Below are 26,001 nucleotides of genomic sequence, written 5' to 3'. Positions count from 1 at the left end.
GGGGAGTCCTCACACTGTGCCCTGGGTGCAATCGTGACAAAGGAGTGATAGGCAGTGGGTCCCTCCTTCTACCTCACCCACCTGAGCTCTTTGGCTGGGCAAGTTCCCTTAGGTGCTTCTTTACCCTTTATCACAAGGCCCAGTCTTGACAGGTGGCATTTCCATGCCATCATGGAGGTAGTTCCCCTTGGGCGCTGTCTCACCTTTGCTCTGCCCAAGTGAACGGAGGTGAAATCAACATGCAGCTCTCTGAGGACCCCATGAAGAATTTGGCCGCTCATGGCCCTCTCCCCACACTCACCCTGAGTGTCTCTCTGCATTTCCAACCAATCTCTGGTTCCCAGCGTTTCAAGTGCTCCCTCAGAGAGCCCCAGGCCCTTCTCAGGAACACTGGTGTCTGCGTGAGTCAGGGAAAGTGGAACTGAAAGGCAGGTCTCTGGAAGGATGGGCAAGAGGGGCAGGGATGGTATAGCGGGCTCCTGGTTTCAAGAAACAAGGTAGGGCCAGAGTGTCTTGTTTTGATCTACTGCCGGTGAACCCCTCGATCCCTGTCCCTTGTCACTGGTTGCGTGACCCAGGCTCCAGGTCAGGTTCAGCTCTGAGGGCTGGCTCAGTTAAGGGCTCCTGTGGTGGGCAGGGTCCCGCTGAACAGCCAGAGTCCATGGAGCAAAGAAACAGGAAATCCAGTGACAAGTTCAGTGTTGTGCCCACCTGTCCAGCCTCTTTTTGTGTTATGTGAATTTCACCTCAGTAAATTAAAAAAGAAATGGGACACATGAACAAACTTCAAATTGTTCGAAATTGTACTGGCTCTTTATAGATCAACATGAATTTATGGACAAATTTTCAGGTTCCATGACAAATCCTGCTATCAACGTGCAGGTTAATTTTGGGAAGCATAGACATCTTTGTGGCACTGAAGGTCTCTATCCATGAACATGGTACATACTTCAATTTATATAGTTCTTCTTTTTATGTTTTCAATGAATCTTGTACTTTTTAAAATAAAGGTCTCACACATTTTGTTAGGTTCACTTCTAGTAAACTCTTTGGGAGATATTGTAACCTTTATCTACCTTTACCTTTATCTACACTTTTGTTGTTGCTAGTGTCTGGGAACACTATTAATATTCTAAACTGAAGTTGGATCTACCAACCTCACTGAGAATTTGCTTGCTGTTTCTCATAGTTTCTGTTTTTTGTGGGTTTTTTTTTGCGATCCCCACAGCTCTTGTCCTTTATTGAAGCCTGTGGGGCACTGGCTTGGACAACAACACAGTGTTGAACAGTGACAATCATAAAGGGGACTTTTGTGTCATTCTATTTTTAGGGGAATATTTCTTTTTTTTTTTTTTTTAATTTTTTTTTTCCAACTTTTATTTATTTTGGGGACAGAGAGAGAGAGAGAGAGAGCATGAACGGGGGAGGGGCAGAGAGAGAGGGAGACACAGAATCGGAAGCAGGCTCCAGGCTCCGAGCCATCAGCCTAGAGCCTGACGCGGGGCTCGAACTCATGGAGCGCGAGATCGTGACCTGGCTGAAGTCGGACGCTTAACCGACTGCGCCACCCAGGCGCCCCTAGGGGAATATTTCTAAGAGGGAAATAGAAAACTGTCCCAAATTCTTCATTTATCTTTTTTAAAAAATAATTTTTTGAGTATAGTCGAAGTCCCATATTCTTTAAATCTTTCTTGGCTTGAATATTTGTTTGCTAACCATTTAATTATGATTTTTGCGTTTATGATTATAAATATGGCTGTAATTTTTCTTACTCATGTTCTCCTTATTTAGCTTTTTTATAATTATTATTTTAAAATAATGTCTACACCCAAAACCGGGCTTGAGTCCACAACCCTGAGACCCAGAGTCACCCACTCCACTGACTGAGCCAGCCAGACATCCCTCTTCTTATTTAATTTTAAATCAAGATTATTGTAGCTGCCCAAAATCAATTGGGGAGTTTGGCTTTTTTTTTTTTTCCAATTTCCTAGGAAAGCTCAATTCTGATCCTTACATGGTTGATTGAACTCACCATAAAACCTCTGGGTCTGGTAATTTGATATTGTTGTTTATGTAGTCATTTTAAGTAATAATTGCATTTCTTTAATGGTTTAGGGTTAATCCATGTGTTGTGTTTCTTTTGGTATCATTTTTATCATATTTTTTCTAGAAGGTTGTCCATTCAGTCTCATTTGTCAGATTGATTGTGTAAGTGTGTTCACAGTATTCTTTTCTGACTTTTTACACCTTTATAAAAGACAACCCCAGGGGTGCTTGGCTGGCTTAGTCAGTAGAGCATGTGACTCTTGATCTCAGGGTTGTGAGTTCGAGTCCCATGTTGCGTATAGAGATTACTTAAAATTAAAATCTTTTGGGGCACCTGGATGGCTCAGTCAGTTAAGTGTCTGACTCTTGATCTCAGCTCAGGTCTTGATCTCGGGGTTATGAGCTTTACTTATAAATACATACATACATGCATACATACATAAATACATAAATAAATAAATCTATCTATATTTTTAAAAAGATGACCCCATTTTTCATTGATAGTATAGTTTTTGCTTTCTTTCTTCATTACTTTTTTTCAAAGTACCAGGTTTTGATTTTAATCAAAATCAAATTTTGTCATTCCCATTTCATATATATATATATATATATATATATATATATATATATAAATCTCCCACATTTTCTTTACTCATCAGTCAGTTGGACATGTATGTTGTTTCTATATCCTGGCTATCATGAATAATGCTGCAATGAACACAGGGGTGCAAATATCTCTTCAAAATATGATTTCATTTCCTTTAGATATTGTCACAAGCACACTATGAAGATGCACACACATGTTGTCTTTCCACAATGTCAGCGTTATTCAGTCACAAACAATGTTAATGTAATTGTAAGACTTGTTCAGGATTCCAAACTCAATGACATTTCATATGCATTTAACTTGGCTTCATACACACCGTGCCAAGCAAAGCACAAGACAAAGTCACACAACAAACAAGTTACAAGGGGCAAGAAGTTAATGAACTTAACTTGAAGCCAGTCTGTGGGCGCATAGTTGAGACGAGGCCTCCATCTGATCTGCGTCAGCTCTTGGCACTTGCTGCCTATCATATTCAAGCAGTGGAGGATCTGTATTATGCTCAGAGATCAATCTGGCAGAGCCTTTGGCCACAGTTGCCTTTCTGATGCAGTCAGATAGATGCAAAAGGGTCAGCATCTGGAGAGTCTGTTGGCTGCAGCTCCTTTTTAAGCTCGTTGGAGTTTTATCAGCCTTGGGCCTTAGCAGACCTCCTTTGGTTCTGCTGGTTATCAGTTCTGGGTGTTGTCAGCCTGTGCTGGTTTCGAGGATATCTGGTCTTACCTGCAACATCCTTGGCTGCTTAGATCTCTGCTTGACAGGAATGACTATCTTGCTCTTTATAGATATATACCCAGAGGTGGGATTGCTGAATCATATGGAACATAAAAGGACTTCTTATGGGACTCTGACTTTATGCCAGTGTAGGGGCAGGTTAAGGAGTGTCGGTAAGGTATTGTCTTCATGTCTGGTGTGCAACAGACATAAAGTCCATGGGATAAACACTTTGTGACAGGATGGTGGATGTAGGGTGTGGGAGAGCAAGAACAAACTGGAGAGTATAAGGATGAGCTGTAGAGCACGTGGGGAACAGCAGAAATCCATGTCCTTTTTCTTGTCCCTGATTTCAGTGGTCTGGGTGTCCTGTGGGGTCTTGTTAAAAACAAAATTCAAGGGGCGCCTGGGTGGCGCAGTCGGTTGAGCGTCCGACTTCAGCCAGGTCACGATCTCGCGGTCCGTGAGTTCGAGCCCCGCGTCAGGCTCTGGGCTGATGGCTCGGAGCCTGGAGCCTGTTTCCGATTCTGTGTCTCCCTCTCTCTCTGCCCCTCCCCCGTTCATGCTCTGTCTCTCTCTGTCCCAAAAATAAATAAACGTTGAAAAAAAAATTAAAAAAAAAAATTCAACAGAGCAAATTTGAAGATCTAATTGGCTTCATTAAGCACTTCATGAATTGGGTGGCACCCCACCTAGCAAGTAGAGATGTTCTGAGGGGTTGTACAAATGAAGGTTTTCATAGAGACTGGAGTAAGGAAGTTGTTAGCAAACAAAAGAAAGGATTGTTTCAGGCCAGGACATCTTCTTTGGGGAGTGAAGGGACCAGCAGTGTTTTTATCATGCAGATGACCTCACTAGTGCTGATCATGAAATTTCAGATTGACTATTAAAAGGTCAGATTCCTAGGATGTGATTGCATCTGTAATTAAGTCTTGGCTTGCTGTCATGGGGGGGGTGGGGTGGTGAATGACTCCATTTTGTATTTGTTTTTTCTTTCTTAACACTCCCTTCACCACAAAGCTAGAACACATGCCTTGCTCCAGGGTAGGAGAAGCTCAAGGAGGATGTGGGGGAGGTTCTCATAGTTGTGGCTTCACACAAAGGAGGTGAGTCAGGTCAGTACCTCAACAGGAGAGCACATTAGAAAAGGCTGCTTCTTTAGTTGGCCAAACTAGGCCCAATCTAAGACTACTGTAAGGGGAATTCGGGCAAATGTAGTTCAGCCTGGCCAAGTCCTTGCATCAGAACTATTGCAAGGTGGCAGAACCCTGAGAATGCATTTGGGATTACATGGAATCTACAGAATTAATATATGAACAATATGGAGTCTTCTGATCCATGAACATTGTATATTTTCACATCTTCTTTGCTTTCTCTTAGTAATGTTTTGCATTTTTCAGTGCACGGGTCTTAGACAACTTTTTCAAGATGATGTTTAGTGCTGTTTTCAGAGACAGATTTCTAGTAATAGGTAACAGCAAAACCTTCCATCATGTTTACTATAGGTCAAGCACTCTTCAGAATATATGTAGATATAAATATAAACAAATTCATTTAAGCCTCACAACCACGTAGGTGAAACTTCTATTATTATCTCCATTTTACATGCCTACAATTTGGCTAAACAACTTGCCAGATGTCATAATCCAGTAAGTGGTGGGGGCAGGATTGGAACTCAGGCAGCCGCTCCAGAGTCTCTCCTTCCACCACTACTCTATACTACTTGGTAATAGCTGTTGGTGTTCACACAATAGCACAGAAAATCAAGACTGATACTCAGTGAATGTAAGATTTTAATCTCGTATTCAGATTTATTGAGCTAGTTCTTTGAACTAATTCTATGACACAGCAAGATCTCTCTTCCTCAATTGCTGGGGTGTTGAGGAGGGACATTTTCAACTCTATCTTACATTATTCAGTATTTATGAAGATTTGCAGATCTTTTTAAGTTTATTTATTTTGAGAGAGAGAGTGAGCATGAGCAGGGGAGGGACTGAGAGAAAGGGAGACTGTCAGTGTGGAGCCAGACATGGGGCTCGATCCATGAGATCATGACCTGAGCTGGAACCAAGAATCAGACACTCAGCTGACTGAGCCACCCAGGCGTTCCCCCCCGCCCCACCAAATTTTTAAATATATAAGAATGAGCTCCCAATAACTTTCCTTATTGTGGTAACTAATGTACCCCACCATCGTTTTAAGGAGTCCTCCTTTTATGGGACCCAGTTGAAAGCCAAGGACATAGCCTGTAACCAGAGTTGCTGAGCCAAGGACTGAATGAGCAGTGGGGTGGACCAGGGTCTCTGTCCATTGTAGCAACAGGTACACAATCTTTCCAAGATGGACTGAACTGGGCATCACAGGACAAGTGGACTGTGGCAGCCACTTGGTAGAAGCTGGACATCAACACGAGAGAACAAAGGATGCTGTTTCCTGCTCTAAAAGAGCAAGGATGAAACACCAGACTCCAAATTCTACTGACGAGCCCAGAAAGACATCCAGACACAGAGACACAAGGGGGCGTCTGCTGTCTGTGGTGATCCAAGGACGTGGCTCAAGGTTCAAGGTAGCATCTCAAAGAAGGGTTTCTTCAGGCCAAGGTCATGTGAGATGACTCATGCCAGGTCATCTTGGAGAGGAAAGTTCCAGAGAGTGGAAGGAGAAGTTAAAGGTCTTAGTTCATGCTGGATCTAAGAGAGACAAAACTCTAGTAGTCAGAGGTGAAGCTCCGAGAGGAGGAAAGAGGCAGCCATGAGGGAGAAGAGGAGAAACATGGGGTGAGGAAAAAGAATCAGGATCAAAGAGGAAGATAAAACCCTTTGGGCAAATGGAGAGAAACAAAGGATCCATGAGAAGGAAACAGAAGGAGGCAGGGAGAGAGGGAAGTAGGTAGGGAGAACAGAAGAAGGGAGGGAGGGAGACCGCAAGCAGGGGTGGGATCTGGGGACAGCAGAGAGCTAAGCTGACGTGGGCACAGGCACTGGGAAGGCGCAGCAGGAGCCTGGGACAGAAGGAAGACCGATAGAAAGGAGGGTCCCCCAGATGGAGGAAGGGCCAGTGAGGGGTGAAACGGGAAGGAGAGGGGGCAGCGGGGCTGAGGGTGTGTCACACCAGGACGCCTGCCAGCACCTCCCTGCCGGCTGTTCCAGGACTCATGGGCCTTCCCTGCCCCCGCCCCCCCCCCCCACCGAGTTGGCCCAGCATCCTCTGTGGTGGGAGGGGAGACAGCCAGCTTCCATGCAGGGAGCAGAGGCCGCCCCGCCACACACACCCCTGTCCAGCTCCTTGCCCTCACGGGGACTCTGAGAGATGGTCCCCGGTGTCACCTACAGTCCTAAGCCAGGACTCTGCCCCCACACTCAGAATCCTCCCTCTGGGGCTGACTGGGCCCTTCCCACTGCCCCTGCTGGGCAGCTGATCCCCAGGGCCCCCTCCCCGAGGAGACCCCAGCCCTGGGCCAGGTCCCACCTCTTGCCCATCTGCTGGGACCACCTGGAGTGGAGTCCGGGCTACAAAGTCCACAGGCTGAGGTCCCTGGGCTCAAGTCAGGAACGTGGGCAAGGTCTGGGCACATTCACAACCAGGGTTTCGGGAAATGCCCCGTGGGACTGGGCACCTGTGCACTTCCAGCTTCGCCAGGATGCCCTCCGAGAACGCACACACGTACATGTTTCCACGTGGCAGGATTCCCGCACATAGGGAGGGCAAGACTGGTTGGGTCCTACACTGGGTCCCTCAGCCATTCATTCCTAGGTACCCAGGAGCCCCTACTCAGGGTCCCACCCTGGCAGGAACCTGGGATGCAGGGAAGGGACAGGCACGTCCCGCCCTCGAGGAGATCGGGGTCTGGAGGAGACAGGGGAGGGTCCAGGTGACCCCCACCTCTCCGTCCCACAGACTCCCATCTACCTGCCTGTGGACCCCAAAATCTGGTCTTGGCCCCTCAGCTGAGGGCACGGCCCAGGACCGCCTTCCACCTTGGTTGGCCCCACCCACCTCCACGCTGCTACCATCTCTGTTCCCGCGTGATGGGGGATGGGTATATGATTGTGAAAAGCCCACCGGAGAGCTTCGCCGTTCCCCCTGCACATCGGCCACGTCCAGGCTTGTCCCTGCCTGGCGCCCGGCTGTGAAGGACATCGATGTGAAGCAAGACGGGTGTCACTGGCCCGTTGTACCAGATGGCAGCGTAGGGGAGCTTTGTGCCACCTGTCCGTGAAAGCTAAAGACTTCAGGGACACCGAGCATCTGGAGCCAGAGAGGGGAGATAAAAAGAGGGGTGCAAAGGGCTCTCTGGGGTCCGGGCAGCTGCCTTATTGTCTCTGCGTCTCCAACCACTTGACACGAGCTTGGGAAGCTATCGTTGCCTTTGCTGGCAGCCTTCGGGCCAAGGTGCCCTGAATTCAGCTGCTCCCTGTGGCCACAACTCATGCTTTTCTCTGTTGGAGTTGGGAACGTGGTCACCCCTGAAACCCAGTGGCTGTCTGCTCCCTCTCTCAGGCCCCCCTCTGTGTGATGACTGTCCCCAGGCCTCCTGTCCCAGGCCACTGATCCCCGTGTCCACTGGGCTTCTCCCCTGCCCATGACCTCTGACCCCATGGGTCCCAACCTGAAACCCTACTCCTTTAGCAAGCAGCCCTAGGTGGCCAACATGGGACCCTCTAACTGGGTAACTCCACTAAGCCCAGCTGTGGAAGGTGGGGCCTACATCAGGAGTGATCTGAGCTCAGATCTGTTCCAGAATAGCGGCCAGGACTTGGTTTGGGGCTGATCTCCTCCCAAGCCGCGGGGCAGTCCTGTTGTTCCCCTGCCATGACACCCCAGATGTGGGGGACCACAGGCAGGGGTCTCACCAGGCGCGTCTCTGGGCCAACCTGGGGGCAGGATCTCCAAGCAGGTTTTCACGGGGAAGTCTGTCAAAGTGCACCAAGCTTCAGTATCCAATTCTGCTGGGGTTTCCTACAACCGTGTGTCCAAATGCCAGAGCGTTTCTAAAACTCAGCGCCACAGCTTTCTTGAACGTACCGAACATTTGGAAAGGACCCAAGTGTGCTCCATTGGGGGACTGGCACACCCACTCCTGAATCGGGGCCCATCCGCACATAGAATATTCTGCATCCTTCTGAATATTGATGCCGTTGTCTCAATACTTGAAGGGTATGCATTCCTTTTATGACACATACTAAAACTTGGGGGAATGTGTGTGCCCTGCTCTGTGTGGGCGAAAGCAGGCCCCCAACTGTGCGCACAGTAGGGTTTCCAGGGAAGGGCAGCTGATGGTTTGCGGTACAGAGGCTGCCCCTGAGGCCAGTGCTGTACTTGTATTCCTCCCTTTACCTTTCAACTCTCCTGACTCCAGTGCTGAGGCACAGAGATGGTTGGTCACTCAGCCGAGACCACACAGGTAGGAGGGGGAAGAGCTGGGTGTTGAACCCAGGACATCTGTGACCACAGCCCATGCCTTTGAGGGATACCCTCTATCGTCTTGGATGCAAAGGTAATTAAGCAAAAACAAAATGAGGCAGAAGAAACACAAGAATATTCCTGGGCTTAGCTCTGTGCTGGAAGTCAGGGGGTACTGATTTTCTCGAACTTTCCAGCTGACAGGAGATGGGAGGCTCCGGGGTCGAAGTCGGCTTTCTCGTCTTCATTTCTCAAGTCGGGGAGTGGACACTGGGCGTTCACATTTGAATCTTTACTTACGGAAACATTTAAGAAAGCATTTTAATGGTGGGTTTGCATTTTGACACGGGAGTGATTTAGATTGTTTGGAAAGTTCTGCCTGTTAAATTAAAGGACATGTGGACTTCCTTTCTGAGAAGTGATAGTTTCCGGTAGGAAACTCCGCCTAGAAGGGAGCCCTTTTCTTTTTTTCTTTTTGAACGTTGTATCTGAGATAAGGAAATTGCTCGTAAAATCGCACACACTTCTCTACTCGCAAAGAAGCCTGGGTGCCCGATGTCGGGCTTTCCTCACCTTCCCGGGCTCAGAGTTGGGGCCCGTGGGCCCAGCACGTGGGCACGTGGGTCAGCCCCCAGCTCTGCTTGTGACCTCTGACCCCAGAGCCTCTGTTTCCTCCCGGGCGCAGGGCACCTGGGAAGGACCCGTCCTCACGGCTGGGCCGGCGGGCTGGGGGGTTTCAAAGAGCCGCTCCGCTCGCGTCCGTTCAGGCACGAGCCACAGAGCCTGGTGGACAGCCGGCGCTCGGCGAGTGCTGCTTGTTCTCCCTCGTTCCTGCCTCGCGCTGAGTCCGTCAAGTTTACCACGCGGGAACCAGCTCGGGATCCCGGGTCGGCTCCCGGGTCCCGCGGTGGCGCACGCTCAGGGGCCTCCAGCACCAGAGACAGAAAGAGCAAGGATGCGGAGGGGGGCCCCCCCGGAGAGTCAAGGTGACCCCAGGCTCCAGCCCGGGGGACTGCAGGCGACCAGCTGACCTGGGGTCATCGTACAGGAGGAGGGTGCACGGCTCAAGACCTGCATGTGTTCCTTTCTCTCTTTCTTTCCTTCCCTTTTTTAAAATTTAACTTCTACATTTTAATTTTAATATTGTACATGAAATTCTACTTAATTACATTGAGGAAAACGGTCATTAAAAATCCCACCGCAGCCGTGGGTGTTAGGAGAGCCGGTGACATGGGAATACACACGGGGGACAGCCCTGGTCCCGGCCCCCCCCTGTCCCCCGCGCCCTGCTGAGGGAGGGGAGCACGGCTGGGGGGCCTGGGACCCCACCCGGAGTTCTGGGGCTCACAAACACTCAGGCACAGTAGAGAAGTCAAACGTCAACTTAAAACGTAGGGGAGAGCCGTCAATATGGAAGAATGGAGACGTTCGAAGGGCATATGCGTCAGGCGCGTGCTGTGAATTCGTCCCCCACCAGAAAGAGAAGAGCGAATTCTTCAACAGGCAGCCAGCCAGCCTGCCACCAGTGGCACGGCTCCCGGCCACACGGCACTCACAGAGCCGGCCAGGCTGGCCACCCGATCGCAGAAGAGCCCTCGGCCCCAGGTGACTGGCGGCTGAGTGGCCTGCCAGGGCGGCAGGTCCCCCCCCCCCCCCCCCCCCCCCCGACGTGTCCTGAGGTCCGGCGCGCATCCCCCGGGGAACCCAGGCGACCGCGCCGCACCGGGCCGGGAGTGTGCGCTTCGTATCCCGCTTCCCCCTCACCTTGCTGGGCACCTGCGCACGAGCTGAGTCCCACAGACATGCTAACTGTGGCCCTGAGCCTCCTGCAGCCCAGGCGCCAGCCAGCTGCCGGACTCTGGAAGCCAGGGCTCCTGGGGGCTTCTGCTCGCTGGTTTCACCCAGACCGCGGGGAGGGGCCCTCTTCCCTTTCACGCCACGTCCTGGCTCACGTCCCCTCCCTGGTGGCCCCGGGCTGCCTCCGGCCCACGAGCCCAGGAGACATTGGCTGCGTCACCGTCCCCCACACGCGACCTTAGCCCTTTCTCTAGCCCCGTGAACCCAGTGGCATTTCTACAAGTCCAACGATCAGGGTCAGGGGGAAGCAGTCACTGCTTTCCTGTGGATTCCTATCACCTTCATATATCCCTTTAGTTCGGGTATTTCCTATTACATTCATTACAGAGCATTTTCTAGAGCCTGTGTCCCTGTCGAGAGGGGAATGAGAAGGTACTAAGGTCAGGACACGCACCCTCACAAAATCACAGCGACAGAAAAACCCCAAACCACACCCAGCGTTGTGTCTTTTTCCTGCTGGCTCAGCACCTGCCTAACACCACCGTTGGCCACTTCGCTGTACCATGTGGTGCGTCACAGGCTTACCAGCTGCGCCTGTGCTGCTGGGTCGGGACCCACCCCGTCGGACCTCGCTGCTGATGCTGAGAATCGGTGCCACGGATCTCCCCTCCCTTGCTCCCAGCGTCGAAGGGACACCGCTGTTCCCTGACCCTCAGTTCCACCCTCGCCGGCTTAAACTCCATTTCTCCATCAGTCCGCCGCCCAGGGCCTCCCTTGCCTCCCGTCTTTGGAAGATGAGGGCTCGGCTCCCTGTTCTTCTCCCCGCTCCCCACCCCCAGCCTCGCCCCCTGAGAGAAGCCCACTCACTTCTCCTTTTCCATCCAGAACAAGAGACCCTGTGCTGCGTTAAACACCTAGTCCTTTCTGCAGTTTAAATGGCAAGGACACGCAGACATCTGTCTTGCAGGAGCGAGCAGAGATCACCCTCCTTCTGGGGCGGGGACTACCATGTCACTTGTGTGTCTCCAGGATGTCCTGTTAGTGCCAAGTTCAGATGCCGCCCCCTCTTGATGTTCCGCAGCCGGGCACGGCCTGGGGAACCCGACTCCTGCTTGGATCATGCTGGAAACCTTGCTGCGAACGGGACAGGGTGCTGGCATCACAGAGAAGGACCGGGGCCAAGGTCCCCAGGGAGGATGCAGAGCCTGCTCAGGGTGTCACTCGGATGGAAGTTCCCGGACTGTCTCCTAGCAAAGAGGACAGACAGACTGAGCAGGTGAAAATGTAGGACAGCAGGCGGTGTGAATCCTGTTTTAGTTACGTAGGTTCCAAATCACTTGTTGCTTTCCTGAAAGTCAAAGCCAACGGGGCGTTCATCACTGGTGGTGCTCTGATAGCTCCCGTGGGTCTGGAACCCTCCCCACCCCACCCCACCCCCACCACACCCAGACTCCAGGCCCCATGGCTTCAAGTGTTCCAGGACGACAAGGATTCCTCCCCGCCAGCTCTCCAGGTGACACATGCTCCTGTCCCCTCGCTGGGAACCTCCACCAGCCCTCACCCTGCCCCTCCCTGACCCTGCAGACATTTCCCTGGGATCTGGCCCTGTCACAGTCCCTCCCTCTGCCCTAAAGTGTCCCTCGGGGCACTCTGCACTCCCCCAGGCCAAGCCCACACTCCCCTCCAGGCTAAAAATCCCGGCTTCCCTGTGCCCTTCTCTGCCCCACTCTGCACATCCTCATGTAACTCAATGTAGCCTGTCATAGAAAGTTCTCTCCGTGCTGTGCTGGCTGTGGGTCTGCACAGACCCAGGTGTGAATCTGGAATCTAGAGCATCCTGCCTTAGAAACCTCGGGAAAGGGGAACAAGGGTTTTGCCTCCAGACAAAGTGTGCTAATTCCCCAGGCTGAGATGGGTAAATCAGGAGAGTCTCAGGCATTAAATGGCTGAGCCCAGCCCGGGACACAGGCCCCAGGGGGAGGGGCAGGGGGACAGGAGGAGCCTGGGGAGGAGGGGCCTCCCTATCAGGGAAACCTCCTGACCCAAGGAGGGGACCAGACCTGTCCTGGTCTTAACCATGACCACCTACTGAGGCCCCAAAGCGACCCACCCAGCTCGGCTTCCCTGCGCCTGGCTGCTAAAGGTGGGAGCAGGACCCACGGAGCTTGTGTGGACTGAGGGATCCACTGAGGCAGAGATATCCCCTGTTCCACACCAGCACCAGCGTGTGTCCGCGAACAACCACCTCGGGCATCGTCCTAAGCCCTGGCCACTTAACTGTCACACAGCCCGCGGTCGGTCACTATTACCGTTCAGATGTTCCAGGCAGGAGTCCCGCGGACAATCTTGTTCCCTGTGCAGCCCAAGAGGGGCTCTAAGGAATCCCCGAGAGAAACCGTGATTATGGGGTGTCCCGCCAGCCGCCCTTCAGGGTGGGACCCGGCTCTTGTCCATTAAAGGATGGGATGGCTCCCAGGTTCTGGGACCGTCCACCCTCTCTCTTCCTGGGCGTGGCCCGGCCCAGGCTCCCTGGGCCTGCTGGGCTGAGACATCTGCACACCCCGCACACGACACGACACGACTCCCGGGTAGGGCGGGAGCGTCTGGTCTGATTAGCTGCAGCCTGGCCTCAGCCCTGGTCCTAGGAACGGAGGAGGACAAACCTGTGCCGAGCTGTCCTTAGGAGCCCCCTGCCCCCCGTGAATGACTGCGACGTAGACATGGAGCATGTCACCCTTGTCCCCGCAGGAGAAACGCAAGGGTCCCAGAGGGGATGGGGCTTGGCCAGGACCCCACAGGGAGCAGGTGGATGCAGGGATGTAGGGATGCAGGCCTCCCACAAGCTCTTCTCTCTCCAGGTCCTTCTTTATGGCCCTGGTCCTGCTCTGGCCACACCCCTCCTCTCTCTCTCTCTCTCCCCTTCTTACTTGCAGCCCCATCCAGACATCTCCCCCCCAGTCTCCTGGGCCGACCCTGCCTCCTGCACCCCCAGTGTCTGAGCAGCAGCCTTAGTCTTTCCTGTAAAGTCTCTATAAAGATGCTTCACAGTCAGGAGCCCCGCGTGGGGCTCTGTGCTGATGGCTCACAGCCTGGAGCCCGCTTCAAATTCTGTGTCTCCCTCTCTCTCTGCCCCTCCCCCACTCGGACTCCGTGCCCCTCTCTTTCTCTCTCTCTCAAAAATAAATAAACATCAAAAACATTTTAAAAAGAAAATAAGTTGTGGTTTAGTCTGAAAAAGAAAATAAATCACTCAACTCGCAGTTCATCCACCCCGTGCTCCAAACACTGTGGCTCATCCCGTGTGCAGTCTGGCGCGAGGGAGGCAGGGGCGACAGTGGCCTCAGCGGAGTGGTCACCGCTGAGATTCAGGACAGGCCAGTTCCTGGGGAAGGAGCAGAGCAAAGGATAGGGTGTCCAGGGCCGTGCCCCGAGAGGGGCAGGGAGAGAGGAGCGGCCAGCAAGAGACAGAAGCCCCCGCCACAGAGGAGTGGGACAGGTGTTTGCAAAACGGACACAAAGTTGCAGCACCGGGGTCGCAGGGGGGTCAGGGTGTGGCCGAAATTCTGTGTCCGTCCCCAGGGACTTTGGTGGCGTGGCTTTCTGGATCTGTGCCCGGTGGTTTATGCTTGATCACAGCTGGTGGTTTCACCTCAGGATGCCCTGCGGGAACTCAGGCATTCCGTACATTACAAATGTGGGGCCTGGCACAGCTATGCCCGGGCACCTGCCCGGACCCACAACACACACACACACACAGAGTGATGATGTCACAGAAAGGAACTGCTTTGGGGTTCTCAGCAGACCCGCCCAGAAGCACTGTCACCATGACAGGAACTGAAAGGATGTCAACATTCCCGAAAGGAGAATTATTAGAAGAAACGCATCATCCCATCAGCCCTTTGGTTTTGCTTTCTAGACTCTGACAGCGGCCCCACCTCTGTCGCTGGGAGCAAGTCACTAAAAAAATCCGCGATGCGGTCACTCTGGGCACCGGGGGCAATCAGGTAGAGGACAGATGGCCTTACACTGGGGAAGGGTCCCCACAGTCAGTGCTGGCGGAGGACCGGTTCCAGGAAGACCTGCCCCCATCTTCCCAGACCTCATCTCCCCAAGACCCCAGGGCGCCATCTCCCCAGGACCCTGTCTCCCAGGACCCTGGTCTTAGAGTTCTGCCCATGACACAGGGACCCCGAGGTGCTGGAAAGGGGACATGACACAGCCTGGGAACACTACTCAACCCTGGGCTGGGCACCTCCAGCCTGACCTCCCACCTGGCTCTAGGGAAAGGAGGCCACCTACAGGGCGACAGAGCTGGGACCTCACACAGAGTAGCCTGGCCCGGATTCCAGACACTAACCGGACCTTCCATTGCCTGAGTCCCAGAGAGACTCAGGCTGGGCGGGCCCTGTACCCTCCCTGGGCTCCATTGGCTCCAGTCTGTCTCCCTCCCGGGGCAGCCCACCCTGTCCCAGTTTTCCTGACGGGAGGGGGCTAGTCCTGGCATGGCCTGCACCTGCTCAGGAGACTACGCGTCCACTCTCATGGGGGACCCAGATCCTTCCTTCCCTTCTTGGACCCTCGCACACTTTGGTGGAGATCTCAAGCTGGACGTAGGGATCTTTGCACGTTTTCACTCGGCGTTCCAGAGGCAGACTTGGCGGAGGGGGGCTGTCATTCCCCCGAGAGGACAGGATCGCCTCCTTCTTACTTCTTGCCTGGGACTGAGGTAGCCTCGAGCTTTTAGATCATCGCCACGTCAGCGGTGTTGAGCGCTACTCCTGGACCCAGAGTTCATCACTAGTCTCGACTGTGGCCTTTACCGAAGCGTGTCCCCCCGCCCCCACCGGCTCAGGGAGATGGGGACAGGGAGAACTAGTCCCCGGGCCTCTGCTGCCTCCAGAGAGAGGGTGCAGGAGGATGCTGGGGCGGGAATCCTTCCGGAAGGGCACGGGCATGAGAACAGAGAGGTGAAGCCCCCTTGGTCTTAGACGGTATTTCCTCATGCTCCTGCCCCTCACGGCCTTGACTCAGACAGGTGGCTCAGGACGCAGACCTTCAGAAGAGCAAAAACCTTGTTACCGGTGGCGTGCCCTCTGGTCTTCCCAGGACATGGATCCTCTTACCGCCTACGTTCTGGTCACTCACTGCAAAGCAACTTCCCGACGTGGAGACATGCTGGGCCAGTCTTGTCTGCATTCGAGGGGGCAGCCGGGGGGCAGGAGGGAGCAGACAGTGCACCGGTGATCAGGCCAGGCAGGGGCCAGGGGGGCGGGGAAGGGGGGGTGCGGGGGAATATTCCAGAACTGGAGACCTCGAAGCTGCTGGCAGAGGAGCTAGACCAGTAGGCAGACTGCCCGTGGGGCTGCAGAAGGAGAGTGTCTTCCCTGCAATGGAGCCCCCATCGGTGTCCCCACGAGATGCTCCAGAACGATCAAAGGGGCACGTTTGCTCTGGAGAGCTAGGGATGCGGGGCTGAGCCCAGTGGGATGCTGGCGTTCAGGCTGCAGCAGCCACCTGGGAAGGCAAGGTGTGGTGGTGGGAGGGCTAGGCTCTTCCAGGGCCTCCCCGGGACCTCCCTCCTCCTTCCAGGGGCTGGTGCTGCGGGACCCCACACTCCTTGAGCCACCCTCTGCCCCAGCACGGGGCTTCGTGCCCAGGAATCTCCACCTGGAAAATCTACGGAGATTTTCCGTAGTGACTGGAGAGACTTTGAGGGTCCGGAGGGACAGCTGGGACTACATCAGGGCCATATCCTTCCCACTGGAAAGAAAGAGCTAGGGACCCGGCTGGGAAGTCCTCAGGGGTCCAGGACTGGTCTCTGCAACCCTGGGGCAGGGAGGGAGGAAGGCTGTGGCTCAGGAGGGCAGGACCAATGTGGGTGTGTCTGGTCCGTTTGTGCGGAGGCTGTGACCTGGGAAGTGTGGGCACCAGATCGGACCCGCCAGATAAACTCTCACCTGGAGACCACCTCGGTGCTCAAGGGGTCAGAGTCCAGGCTAGAGAGTGGAGGAGATGGGAGGGGCCAAGGCACAGGACCCGGGGGTCGGGGGGGACACCCTCCTGTTGGTCCAGGACCAGGGGTGCCTCCCCCCCGAGAAGGAGGGGACGCCCGGCTAAGGTTTCCACCCTCGGGATTGTGACCAGACAGCCTGGGAGGGTGAACAGCCTGCCTCTCGGTGCAGGTGACCAAGGTGTGATTCAGCGCGGGCTGCCCCGAGAAAGACACATCCTCCGAGGGCTGGGGAGGAACGTGGGGCCAGGCCAGGTGGCCAAAGGGAAGCCAGAATGGGGGAGTCCGTGGGACAGAGGGGTGGCCAGCTGGGGCTCAGGGTTCCCTCTTGGGGCTGGAATACAAACTCCCCCTCGTTCCTTGGGGCCTGGAGGTGGACGGAGAGAGCGCAGTGGCCGCCCTGTGGGAGGCCTGCATCCCTACATCCCTGCATCCACCTGCTCCCTGTGGGGTCCTGGCCAAGCCCCATCCCCTCTGGGACCCTTGCGTTTCTCCTGTGGGGACAAGAGTGACATGCTCCATGTCTACGTCGCAGTCATTCACAGTGGGGGGAGGGGCTCCTAAGGACAGCTCGGCACAGGTTTGTCCTCCTCCGTTCCTAGGACCAGGGCTGAGGCCAGGCTGCGGCTAATCAGACCAGATGCTTCCGCCCTACCCGGGAGTCGTGTCGTGTCGTGTCGTGCCGTGTGCGGGGTGTGCAGATGTCTCAGCCCAGCAGGCCCAGGGAGCCTGGGCCAGGCCACGCCCACACGGCTGCTGAAGGGGACTCAGGGACGGGTCACCCGAAGCCTGCCCTCCGGGGGCTCCGTGTCCTGCGTCGGGGATTTCCTCCAGGGTACAGACACCTGTCCTCTCGCCTCCTGCCTCGCTGGTCCCTGCTGCCCAGAGAGACCCTCCCCTCCCCGGACCTCCTCTGCCCTTGGACACTCCTTGAGGCTTCCAGGTAGGAAGGGCCTTTGTCAGAACAGAGAAACCAAAACCTAAACTTGCCCCCGAGGACTTAGGGATATGGCAGTTGGCAGAGAAGTTCTTCCCACGTTGATGCCCGTGAGGGTGGCACGAGGGGCCTGAGTCTAGAAAGGGGTGGGGCCCATCGATGCCAACTCAGCAGCTTCCAGGAGCTCTGATGGCATATAAGGCTCCCAGGTCCTTACAGGGCACCCCGAGGGGAGGACATAGACCGTGACCAGGCAGAGAAGCAGCGGACAGAGAGCCGGAGACGGTGAAGGGACTGACATGGAGGCTGGCGCCCGGGGCCTGGGACAGGTAACCCCAGCCCCCTGCATGGCCCCTGCTCCTGAGCCCCTGCTCCGGGCCGATGGGGACCCGCCACTCCCTCAAGGTCTCCTCCCGGGCCTCTGAGGGCTCCTCCTCTTCTCTGCCTCTCTCCTGCTGGCCCGTCCTGGGCCCACCGTGCCCCTGGGGCTGATGCCCAGTCTGCTTGTCCGGCCGGCCTCCCCAGGCTCCCGAGGACTCATCCCCGACGCCTCTGTTCCTCAGCTTCCTCTGCCCCCCTAGGGAATCCATCTGTGCTGCTAGGGAATCCCTTCGGAGCTGTGGGCCAGGAAGTCTCTTTTGGCTTTACGATCTCGGTTTTGCAAAGGGCACGCATTATTTTCGTAACACAGAAATTCTCATGATTGTTTAAGAAAAATGGTCTCTGGTATTCTCTTTTTCGGCACAGGCATGTGTAGGGCCTCGGTGCACTATGTGGCAATGGTTACTTACCCTTGAAGTCTAGGGGGAAAGGCCCCAGGGGAGTGGGTCAGCGGGGACAGGGATGGGACACCGAGGCCAGGAGGAGGGATGGGAGCCTACCGGAGCAGACAGAGAGGCCCCATCTGAGGGTCTGAATGTCCCATGATGCTCTGGGGGTGGGGGGGCACCTGTGAGCAGACTGGGCTGCCCCCCCCCGGAGCCCCCACAAGGGGTCCCAGAGGGAGGCTGGGTGGCTCCAGCAAAGCGAGTGGAAGCCTGTCCTCTGTGGGTCTGGCCGGTGTGTGGGGTGCAGGGGTCAGGGGTGTGAGGTAAGGGATCCAAAGAAACCAGCAAGTGGCAGTGAGCCCAGAAGAGATAGTTTAGGTTTCTAAAGCTGTAAGCATCTTTACGTCTTATGCGAAATCTCTCTTCTGTTCCAAACGTACGTCAGTAAGATGACACTCCCTCCTCCGGGGGCGTCCGGTCTTTGAGCTTCTCCCCCACCCCCCTGTTGGCAGTTGCCTGCTGGACAAGGACACCTTCCTGGAAAACTTCCACCTTGAGTGGTGGCCAAATAAGGCCTACCTCTGCTAAGAGACGGAGCTCCCCAGGGGTGACCCCGGGGTCCCTCTGGGCCAACACAAGGACATCCTGTGCAATAAGGTGAGTGGTCCAGGCTGACGACAGCACGCAGGGCCTCCCAATCCTGGGACGTTCAGGGGAGATGTTTCCCAGTGGACACAGGGGTCCCCCAGAGCGGTCACCTGGGGTCCCTGCAGCTGCTACACGTCGGCCTGGAGTCAGGTGGGACTGTTCCTGCTGTGGTCGCTGGCTTGGGGCCACCCATGGGAAAGCAGTCACAGTGGCCCAAGGTCTGGCACCGTCAGCCCCTGTCACCCGAAGCCCAGGGCTCGGCCACTCCCCTCCTGAAGGAGGGTGAGGACAGAGGAAAAGGCTTCTGGACAAGGGGTCAGCTTTTCCCCAGGCCCCTGCCTGGGACAGCCTCCCACCAGAGAACCCGAGTCCCATTGGCTCTCAGAGATCCCCTCCCGCCCGTCATTACAGGGGGCTCTGGTAGGACCCCCACCAACCACTTGCAGATCCCGTCAAGGGCACTCTTCCCCACGCCAGCATGGCCCGGGAAGGCCCTGTCAGTGTCGGGGTACCCATCACGCCCCCCCAGAATCTGCACTTGCACTCCCGACCTGAGTCGCCCCCTGTTCCTGGTTGATAATCCTTCCCTCGACAGGTTGGACCGATCTCCACAGTCCTAGGAGCCCCCACAGTGACATTCATCCCATGGACCCTGGGGGCCTCTCTCCTTGGCGCCCCTCCCTCCTTGTCACTGCACAGGGAGCCCTTTTGTATCCCACAGGTGGGAGTGGGGTTGGGGGGGTGGATCCCTCCCTGGAGGTTGCACTCACTTCCCTGGCATCAGGCCAGTGACCTTGAAGCCCACCCGGCCTCCTCCCTCCCCACTGGGTGAGCATCCAGAAGCCCCCTCCTTTGGGCGCAGACCTGGCGGGGCTCCAGAAACTCAGTAGTCAAGTTGAATCCCATTTGAATGCAATAGCTTAAAAGCCAAACTTCATGCCAATCCCACGATGCGTGAAGTGGCAACAATTTAAATGAAGACCTATCGGGGACAGAGTGGCACAGACCACAGTGAGCGGGGCAGGATGCCAAGTCCTCCCCGGGCCCGGGCGCTGGACAAACGCCCCATCCTGTGCTGGTCCTGGAGGGCTGGGGGCGCTGGGGGCGCTGGATGCTGCCTGAAACCCTGCGCCCTCTGCCTGCTGAGGGGGGCCCTCCTCTAATTCTGTGCTGGAGGCCAGGACCTCGGCCTCCTCACGCTGGTCCCCCCCTCCCCTGCGTTCACAGCAAATGACACAACGCTTTCCTGCCTCCTCTGTGCTCGGCCTGCCCCAGGGAGGTCAGCCGGACTGCCACGCGGAGTTACGCCGGCTGCAGCGGATCCAGGCCTGGGAGCTGCTTTCCGTCCTGGAGAACAGACACGTGACCCCACACCCCTTCGCCTCCCGCCTCTATACCGAGGAAGGATTTCAGAATGGGTTGCGCCTCCTGCGGGGGGCCGGGGCCCGCATCGCCATCATGACCTCCACCGGTCCGTGTGGAGCTCCCGGGGTGGGCGGTGGGCAGGGAGAGGCCTGGGGGGACTGGCTACGAAGGCGTGGGCAGGAGTGGAATCCCTGGCGGAAGCGTCTGGTGGCGGCACGGGCCAGGCTGACCTGGGACGGCAGGGGACAGCGGAGCGTGCTGGAAGAGAGAGTTGGGGCCAGGAGAGGAGTCCGGAACGAGCGGGAGAATAGCGGACGTGCAAGAGAGACATGGGGTGTCCCGAGAGGAGGGGAATCCGGCTGGCCGAGACTGCAGGCTGAAGAAAGAGTCCCGGGGGTGAAAGGAGTCAGTCGCCGGGAGGACAGAGGGCAGCGGCACCGTTATGAAGGGCAAAGCCTGTCCCTGAGAGTCAGACACCCTGTGGCCACCCCTGTGGCCCAGCTCTCCCGCCCCGCCCCGCCCCGCCCCACTGCAGAGTTTGAGCACTGCTGGGAACCCTTCGTGGACAACCAGGGAAGAGCCTTCGAGCCCCGGGACACGCTGGTCTCCCAGAGTCAGGACCTCGCTGAGACGCTGCAGGTCACAGGTGAGCTCCCTCCTCCCCAAGGCCTCCCCTGCCCTCCTCCATTCTGTCCTCTCTCTCTGGCCTTTCCCTGTCCCCTTCCTCTTCCTCTGGGTCACCTGCTCCCTCCCAGGGTGCCAGCTCCACCCCTGCCCCACCCAGGCCTCCTGCCTCGGCTTCCCCACCTCCTCGTGTCCCCCTCCCTTCCCATCTTTGTGGCTGCCAGACCACTTCTGTGTGCCCTCTGTCCACCTGTCTCACCGCCCGCCCCACTCACCTTCACCCTCCTGTCCTGGAGCAGAAAGCCTGAAGGGTGGGCCTCAGTCCCGCTAAGAACGCAGGAGGCCTCTGTTGGACAGCAGAATAAAACACTTCCTCCCAAGAAATGTACACTTGCCCTTCACCGCCATCCCCAGATTGATGTAATGAAGCCAGCAGAAGGCAATGAGCCCAGAGCAAATAGTCCTAAAAAAAAAAAATAAATAAGAACTGAGTAGGTTTGCTTGTCATTGAAAATCTCTCTTCTGTTCCAAATATACATCATGAAGATGGCACTCAGCGCTGTCAGAAGAGTTTTCAGAGTTTAGAGAAGTAATTACTGTAATTGATTCTGGGCAACCCTTATGGCCAGGGATCTAGAGACCAAAAACCTCCTCCTACAAGCCATCCTGTCAGCAGCACTGACTGGAAGTGACAGCCACGCTCTGCAAGAGAAGAGGAAGGAGTCTGCTGGAGAGGAACCTCCCCTCTGAGGTCAGGTGGGGGCGGGAGGCTCTCCAGTCCTCACCCCTCCTGACTGGCCTGCCCCCGAGAGGAAGCCAGAGGGAGGGACTTCCATGCCCAGAAGGCGAGCTCTGCCCCTTCCTGACACAGGGCACCCGGTGCACAGACAAGGGACTGGACGGGCAGGGGACCGGGACCGGCACCGAGGCGGGATCCCCCCCTGCCGCCGGGCTCACTGTGGCCCTCGTGCCGGCTCCGTGGAATCCAGAGCCCGCTGAGTGGAGCCCCGGCTGCTGGTGGGCGTGCACGAGGCCTTCCCGAAGGACAGCAAGAGTCCCCGGTACCTCCTCACACACTTCTGCTCACCTCTCAGGGCCCAAACGGTGTCACAGCCTCCCTCACACGGTGACCTAAGGGGTGAGGGAGGGGAATCCTTTAGGGAGAGACCTTGGAGGGACAGAGAGGAAGGGATAGATGGCCATGGCCGTCGGGGAGGAGGAGACCCAGTCAGGGAGGGCTGGCACCCCAAAGGGGAAGACCTGGCCAAGCAAAGTGACAAAGACATGGAAGGAAAGGGGGGCAGAGGGGCAAAGCAGGGCACAGGGCCACCGTGGATGATGGGGCAGGAGGAGCCCAGGGATAAAGGGGCTGCCAGCGACAGTAGATGCCTGGAGGGGGTGGAAGTTGGGGTCATATGACAGGAGACAGGCTGCTGCGGTTCCTGGCTCTCCTCCCCTGCGCCCCGGGGATGGTGATGCAGCCAATGTCTCCTGGGCTCGTGGGCCGGAGGCAGCCCGGGGCCACCAGGGAGGGGACGTGAGCCAGGACGTGGCGTGAAAGGGAAGAGGGCCCCTCCCCAGGGTCTGGATGAAACCAGCGAGCAGAAGCCCCCAGGAGCCCTGGCTTCCAGAATCCGGCAGCTGGCTGGCGCCTGGGCTGCAGGAGGCTCAGGGCCACAGTTAGCATGTCTGTGGGACTCAGCTCGTGTGCAGGTGCCCAGCAAGGTGAGGGGGAAGCGGGATACGAAGCGCACACTCCCGGCCCGGTGCGGCGCGGTCGCCTGGGTTCCCCGGGGGATGCGCGCCGGACCTCAGGACACGTGGGGGGGGACCTGCCGCCCTGGCAGGCCACTCAACCGCCAGTCACCTGGGGCCGAGGGCTCTTCTGCGATCGGGTGGCCAGCCTGGCCGGCTCTGTGAGTGCCGTGTGGCCGGGAGCCGTGCCACTGGCGGCAGGCTGGCTGGCTGCCTGTTCAAGAATTCGCTCTTCTCTTTCTGGTGGGGGACGAATTCACAGCACGTGCCTGACGCATATGCCCTTCGAACGTCTCCATTCTTCCATCTTGACGGCTCTCCCCTATGTTTTAAGTTGACGTTTGACTTCTCTACTGTGCCTGAGTGTTTGTGAGCCCCAGAACTCCGGGTGGGGTCCCAGGCCCCCAGCCGTGGTCCCCTCCCTCAGCAGGGCACGGGGAACAGGGGGGGTCTGGGACCAGGGCTGTCCCCCGTGTGTATTCCCATGTCACCGGCTCTCCTAACACCCACGGCTGCGGTGGGATTTTTAATGACCGTTTTCCTCAATGTAATTAAGTAGAATTTCATGTACAATATTAAAATAAAATGTAGAAGTTAAATTTTAAAAAAGGGAAGGAAAGAAAGAGAGAAAGGAACACATGCAGGTCTTGAGCCGTGCACCCTCCTCCTGTACGATGACCCCAGGTCAGCTGGTCGCCTGCAGTCCCCCGGGCTGGAGCCTGGGGTCACCTTGACTCTCCGGGGGGGCCCCCCTCCGCATCCTTGCTCTTTCTGTCTCTGGTGCTGGAGGCCCCTGAGCGTGCGCCACCGCGGGACCCGGGAGCCGACCCGGGATCCCGAGCTGGTTCCCGCGTGGTAAACTTGACGGACTCAGCGCGAGGCAGGAACGAGGGAGAACAAGCAGCACTCGCCGAGCGCCGGCTGTCCACCAGGCTCTGTGGCTCGTGCCTGAACGGACGCGAGCGGAGCGGCTCTTTGAAACCCCCCAGCCCGCCGGCCCAGCCGTGAGGACGGGTCCTTCCCAGGTGCCCTGCGCCCGGGAGGAAACAGAGGCTCTGGGGTCAGAGGTCACAAGCAGAGCTGGGGGCTGACCCACGTGCCCACGTGCTGGGCCCACGGGCCCCAACTCTGAGCCCGGGAAGGTGAGGAAAGCCCGACATCGGGCACCCAGGCTTCTTTGCGAGTAGAGAAGTGTGTGCGATTTTACGAGCAATTTCCTTATCTCAGATACAACGTTCAAAAAGAAAAAAAGAAAAGGGCTCCCTTCTAGGCGGAGAGGAAGTGATAGTCTCCTACCGGAAACTATCACTTCTCAGAAAGGAAGTCCACATGTCCTTTAATTTAACAGGCAGAACTTTCCAAACAATCTAAGTCACTCCCGTGTGACCAAGGTGGAAGGCAGTCCTGGGCCGTGCCCTCAGCTCAGGGGCCAAGACCAGACTTCAGGGTCCACAGGCAGGTAGATGGGAGTCTGTGGGACGGAGAGGTGGGGGTCACCTGGACCCTCCCCTGTCTCCTCCAGACCCCGATCTCCTCGAGGGCGGGACGTGCCTGTCCCTTCCCTGCATCCCAGGTTCCTGCCAGGGTGGGACCCTGAGTAGGGGCTCCTGGGTACCTAGGAATGAATGGCTGAGGGACCCAGTGTAGGACCCAACCAGTGTTGCCCTCCCTGTGTGCAGGAATCCTGCCACGTGGAAACGTGTACGTGTGTGCGTTCTCGGAGGGCATCCTGGCGAAGCTGGAAGTGCACAGGTGCCCAGTCCCACGGGGCATTTCCCGAAACCTTGGTTGTGAATGTGCCCAGACCTTGCCCACATTCCTGACTTGAGCCCAGGGACCTCAGCCTGCGGACTTTGTAGCCCGGACTCCACTCCAGGTGGTCCCAGCAGATGGGCAAGAGGTGGGACCTGGCCCAGGGCTGGGGTCTCCTCGGGGAGGGGGCCCTGGGGAGTCAGCTGTCCATCAGGGGCGGTGTGCAGGTCCCAGTCAGCCCCCAGAGGGAGGATTCTGGCCCACGCTGAGAGTGGGGGCAGAGTCCTGGCTTAGGATTGTAGGTGACACCGGGGACCATCTCTCAGGGTCCCCGTGAGGGCAATGAGCTGGACAGGGGTGTTAGTGGCGGGGCGGCCTCTGCTCCCTGCATGGAAGCTGGCTGTCTCCCCTCCCACCACAGAGGATGCTGGGCCGACTGGGGGGGGGGGGGGGCGGGGGCAGGGAAGGCCCATGAGTCCTGGAACAGCCGGCAGGGAGGTGCTGGCAGGCGTCCTGGTGTGGCACACCCTCAGCCCCGCCGCCCCCTCTCCTTCCCGTTTCACCCCTCACTGGCCCTTCCTCCGTCTGGGGGACCCTCCTTTCTATCGGTCTTCCTTCTGTCCCAGGCTCCTGGTGCACTTTCCCAGTGCCTGGGCCCACATCAGCTTAGCTCCACTGTCCCCAGTCCCCCCTCCCCTGCCTTCTGTCTCCTTCCCTCACTCCTTAGGCTCCTTGGGGCCAGGCTGGGGCAGGGGAGAAGGGGAGGGAGAAGGGAGGGAGGAGGAGCCTCTGGGGAGACTGGAGTTAGGCTTTTTCTCCTGCTTCATAATCCCCAGGTCTATTTAAACCACAGTTCTGGAAACTAAATATAGAACCGCCCTACCATCCAGCAATTGCACGATTAGGTAATTACCCAAAGGATGAGAAAATAGAGATTTGAAAGGGTGCACGCACCCCAACGTTTATAACAGCACTATCAACAACAAACTATGGAGAGGGCCCAAATGTCCAAAGACTGGTGAATGGATAAAGAGGATGTGGTGTAGGGGTGCCTGCGTGGCTCAGTCGGTTAAGCATCCGACTTTGGCTCAGGTCATGATCTCACGGTTCATGTGTTCGAGCCCCACATCGGTCTCACTGCTGTCAGCACAGAGTCTGTGCTTCGAATCTTGAATCTCTCTGCCTCTTCCCGTGCTTGTTCTCTCTCCCTCTCTCTCTCTCTCTCAAAAATAAACATTAAAAAAGAAGATATATATATATAGTGGAATATTACTCACCCATAAAAAAGAATGGAATCTTGTCATTTGCGATGACGTGGATGGAGCTAGAATGCATTATGCTGTAAGTCAATCAGAGAAAGAGAAATACCATATGATTTCACGTATATGTGGAATTTAAGAAACAAAACAGATGGACGTGTGGAAAGGGGAGGGTGTAGAGAAGGGAGGGAAACAAACCAGAAGAGACTCTTAACAAGAGAGAACGAACTGAGGGTTGGTGGCGGGAGGTGGGTGGGGGATGGGCCAGATGGGTGATGGGCATTCAGGAGGGCACTTGCCGGGATGAGCACTGGGTGTTG

The 26,001-nt window shown here is 56.3% G+C and overlaps 1 protein-coding gene across 7 annotated transcripts; it reads left to right on the top strand.

Annotated features, from left to right (window-relative positions):
* Nucleotides 1–13,793: 13,793 nt before the first annotated feature.
* On the top strand, nucleotides 13,794–25,536 carry LOC125171161 (uncharacterized). 7 transcript variants are annotated; one of them, XR_007154205.1, is made up of 7 exons: nucleotides 13,794–14,568; nucleotides 15,600–15,804; nucleotides 17,177–17,840; nucleotides 18,791–18,935; nucleotides 20,154–20,937; nucleotides 21,545–21,666; nucleotides 21,787–25,536. XR_007154205.1 is itself a non-coding variant. In XM_047868338.1 (6 exons), the coding sequence occupies exon 6, from the start codon at nucleotides 20,157–20,159 to the stop codon at nucleotides 21,393–21,395; it is 1,239 nt and encodes a 412-aa protein (XP_047724294.1). In that variant the 5' UTR covers nucleotides 13,794–14,568; nucleotides 15,600–15,804; nucleotides 17,177–17,517; nucleotides 17,731–17,840; nucleotides 18,791–18,935; nucleotides 20,154–20,156; the 3' UTR covers nucleotides 21,396–21,447. The 7 variants fall into 7 exon arrangements, 4 of the variants coding, with proteins under 4 accessions (XP_047724294.1, XP_047724293.1, XP_047724291.1 ...); XR_007154204.1 differs by having other exon boundaries at nucleotides 21,545–25,536; XR_007154206.1 differs by lacking the exons at nucleotides 21,545–21,666; nucleotides 21,787–25,536 and adding an exon at nucleotides 21,215–21,447.
* The last annotated feature ends 465 nt before the right edge of the window (nucleotides 25,537–26,001 follow it).

Source organism: Prionailurus viverrinus, chromosome B4, assembly GCF_022837055.1.
Source record: "Prionailurus viverrinus isolate Anna chromosome B4, UM_Priviv_1.0, whole genome shotgun sequence".
Taxonomy (NCBI): domain Eukaryota; kingdom Metazoa; phylum Chordata; class Mammalia; order Carnivora; family Felidae; genus Prionailurus; species Prionailurus viverrinus.
The sequence above is the reverse complement of the archived record's forward strand: the minus strand, read 5'-3'. Positions and strand labels throughout refer to the sequence as shown.

What these genes read in the sequence shown, in the direction of transcription:
- LOC125171161 (XM_047868338.1), top strand. Translation starts at nt 20,157, where the DNA reads ATGACACAACGCTTTCCTGCCTCCTCTGTGCTCGGCCTGCCCCAGGGA.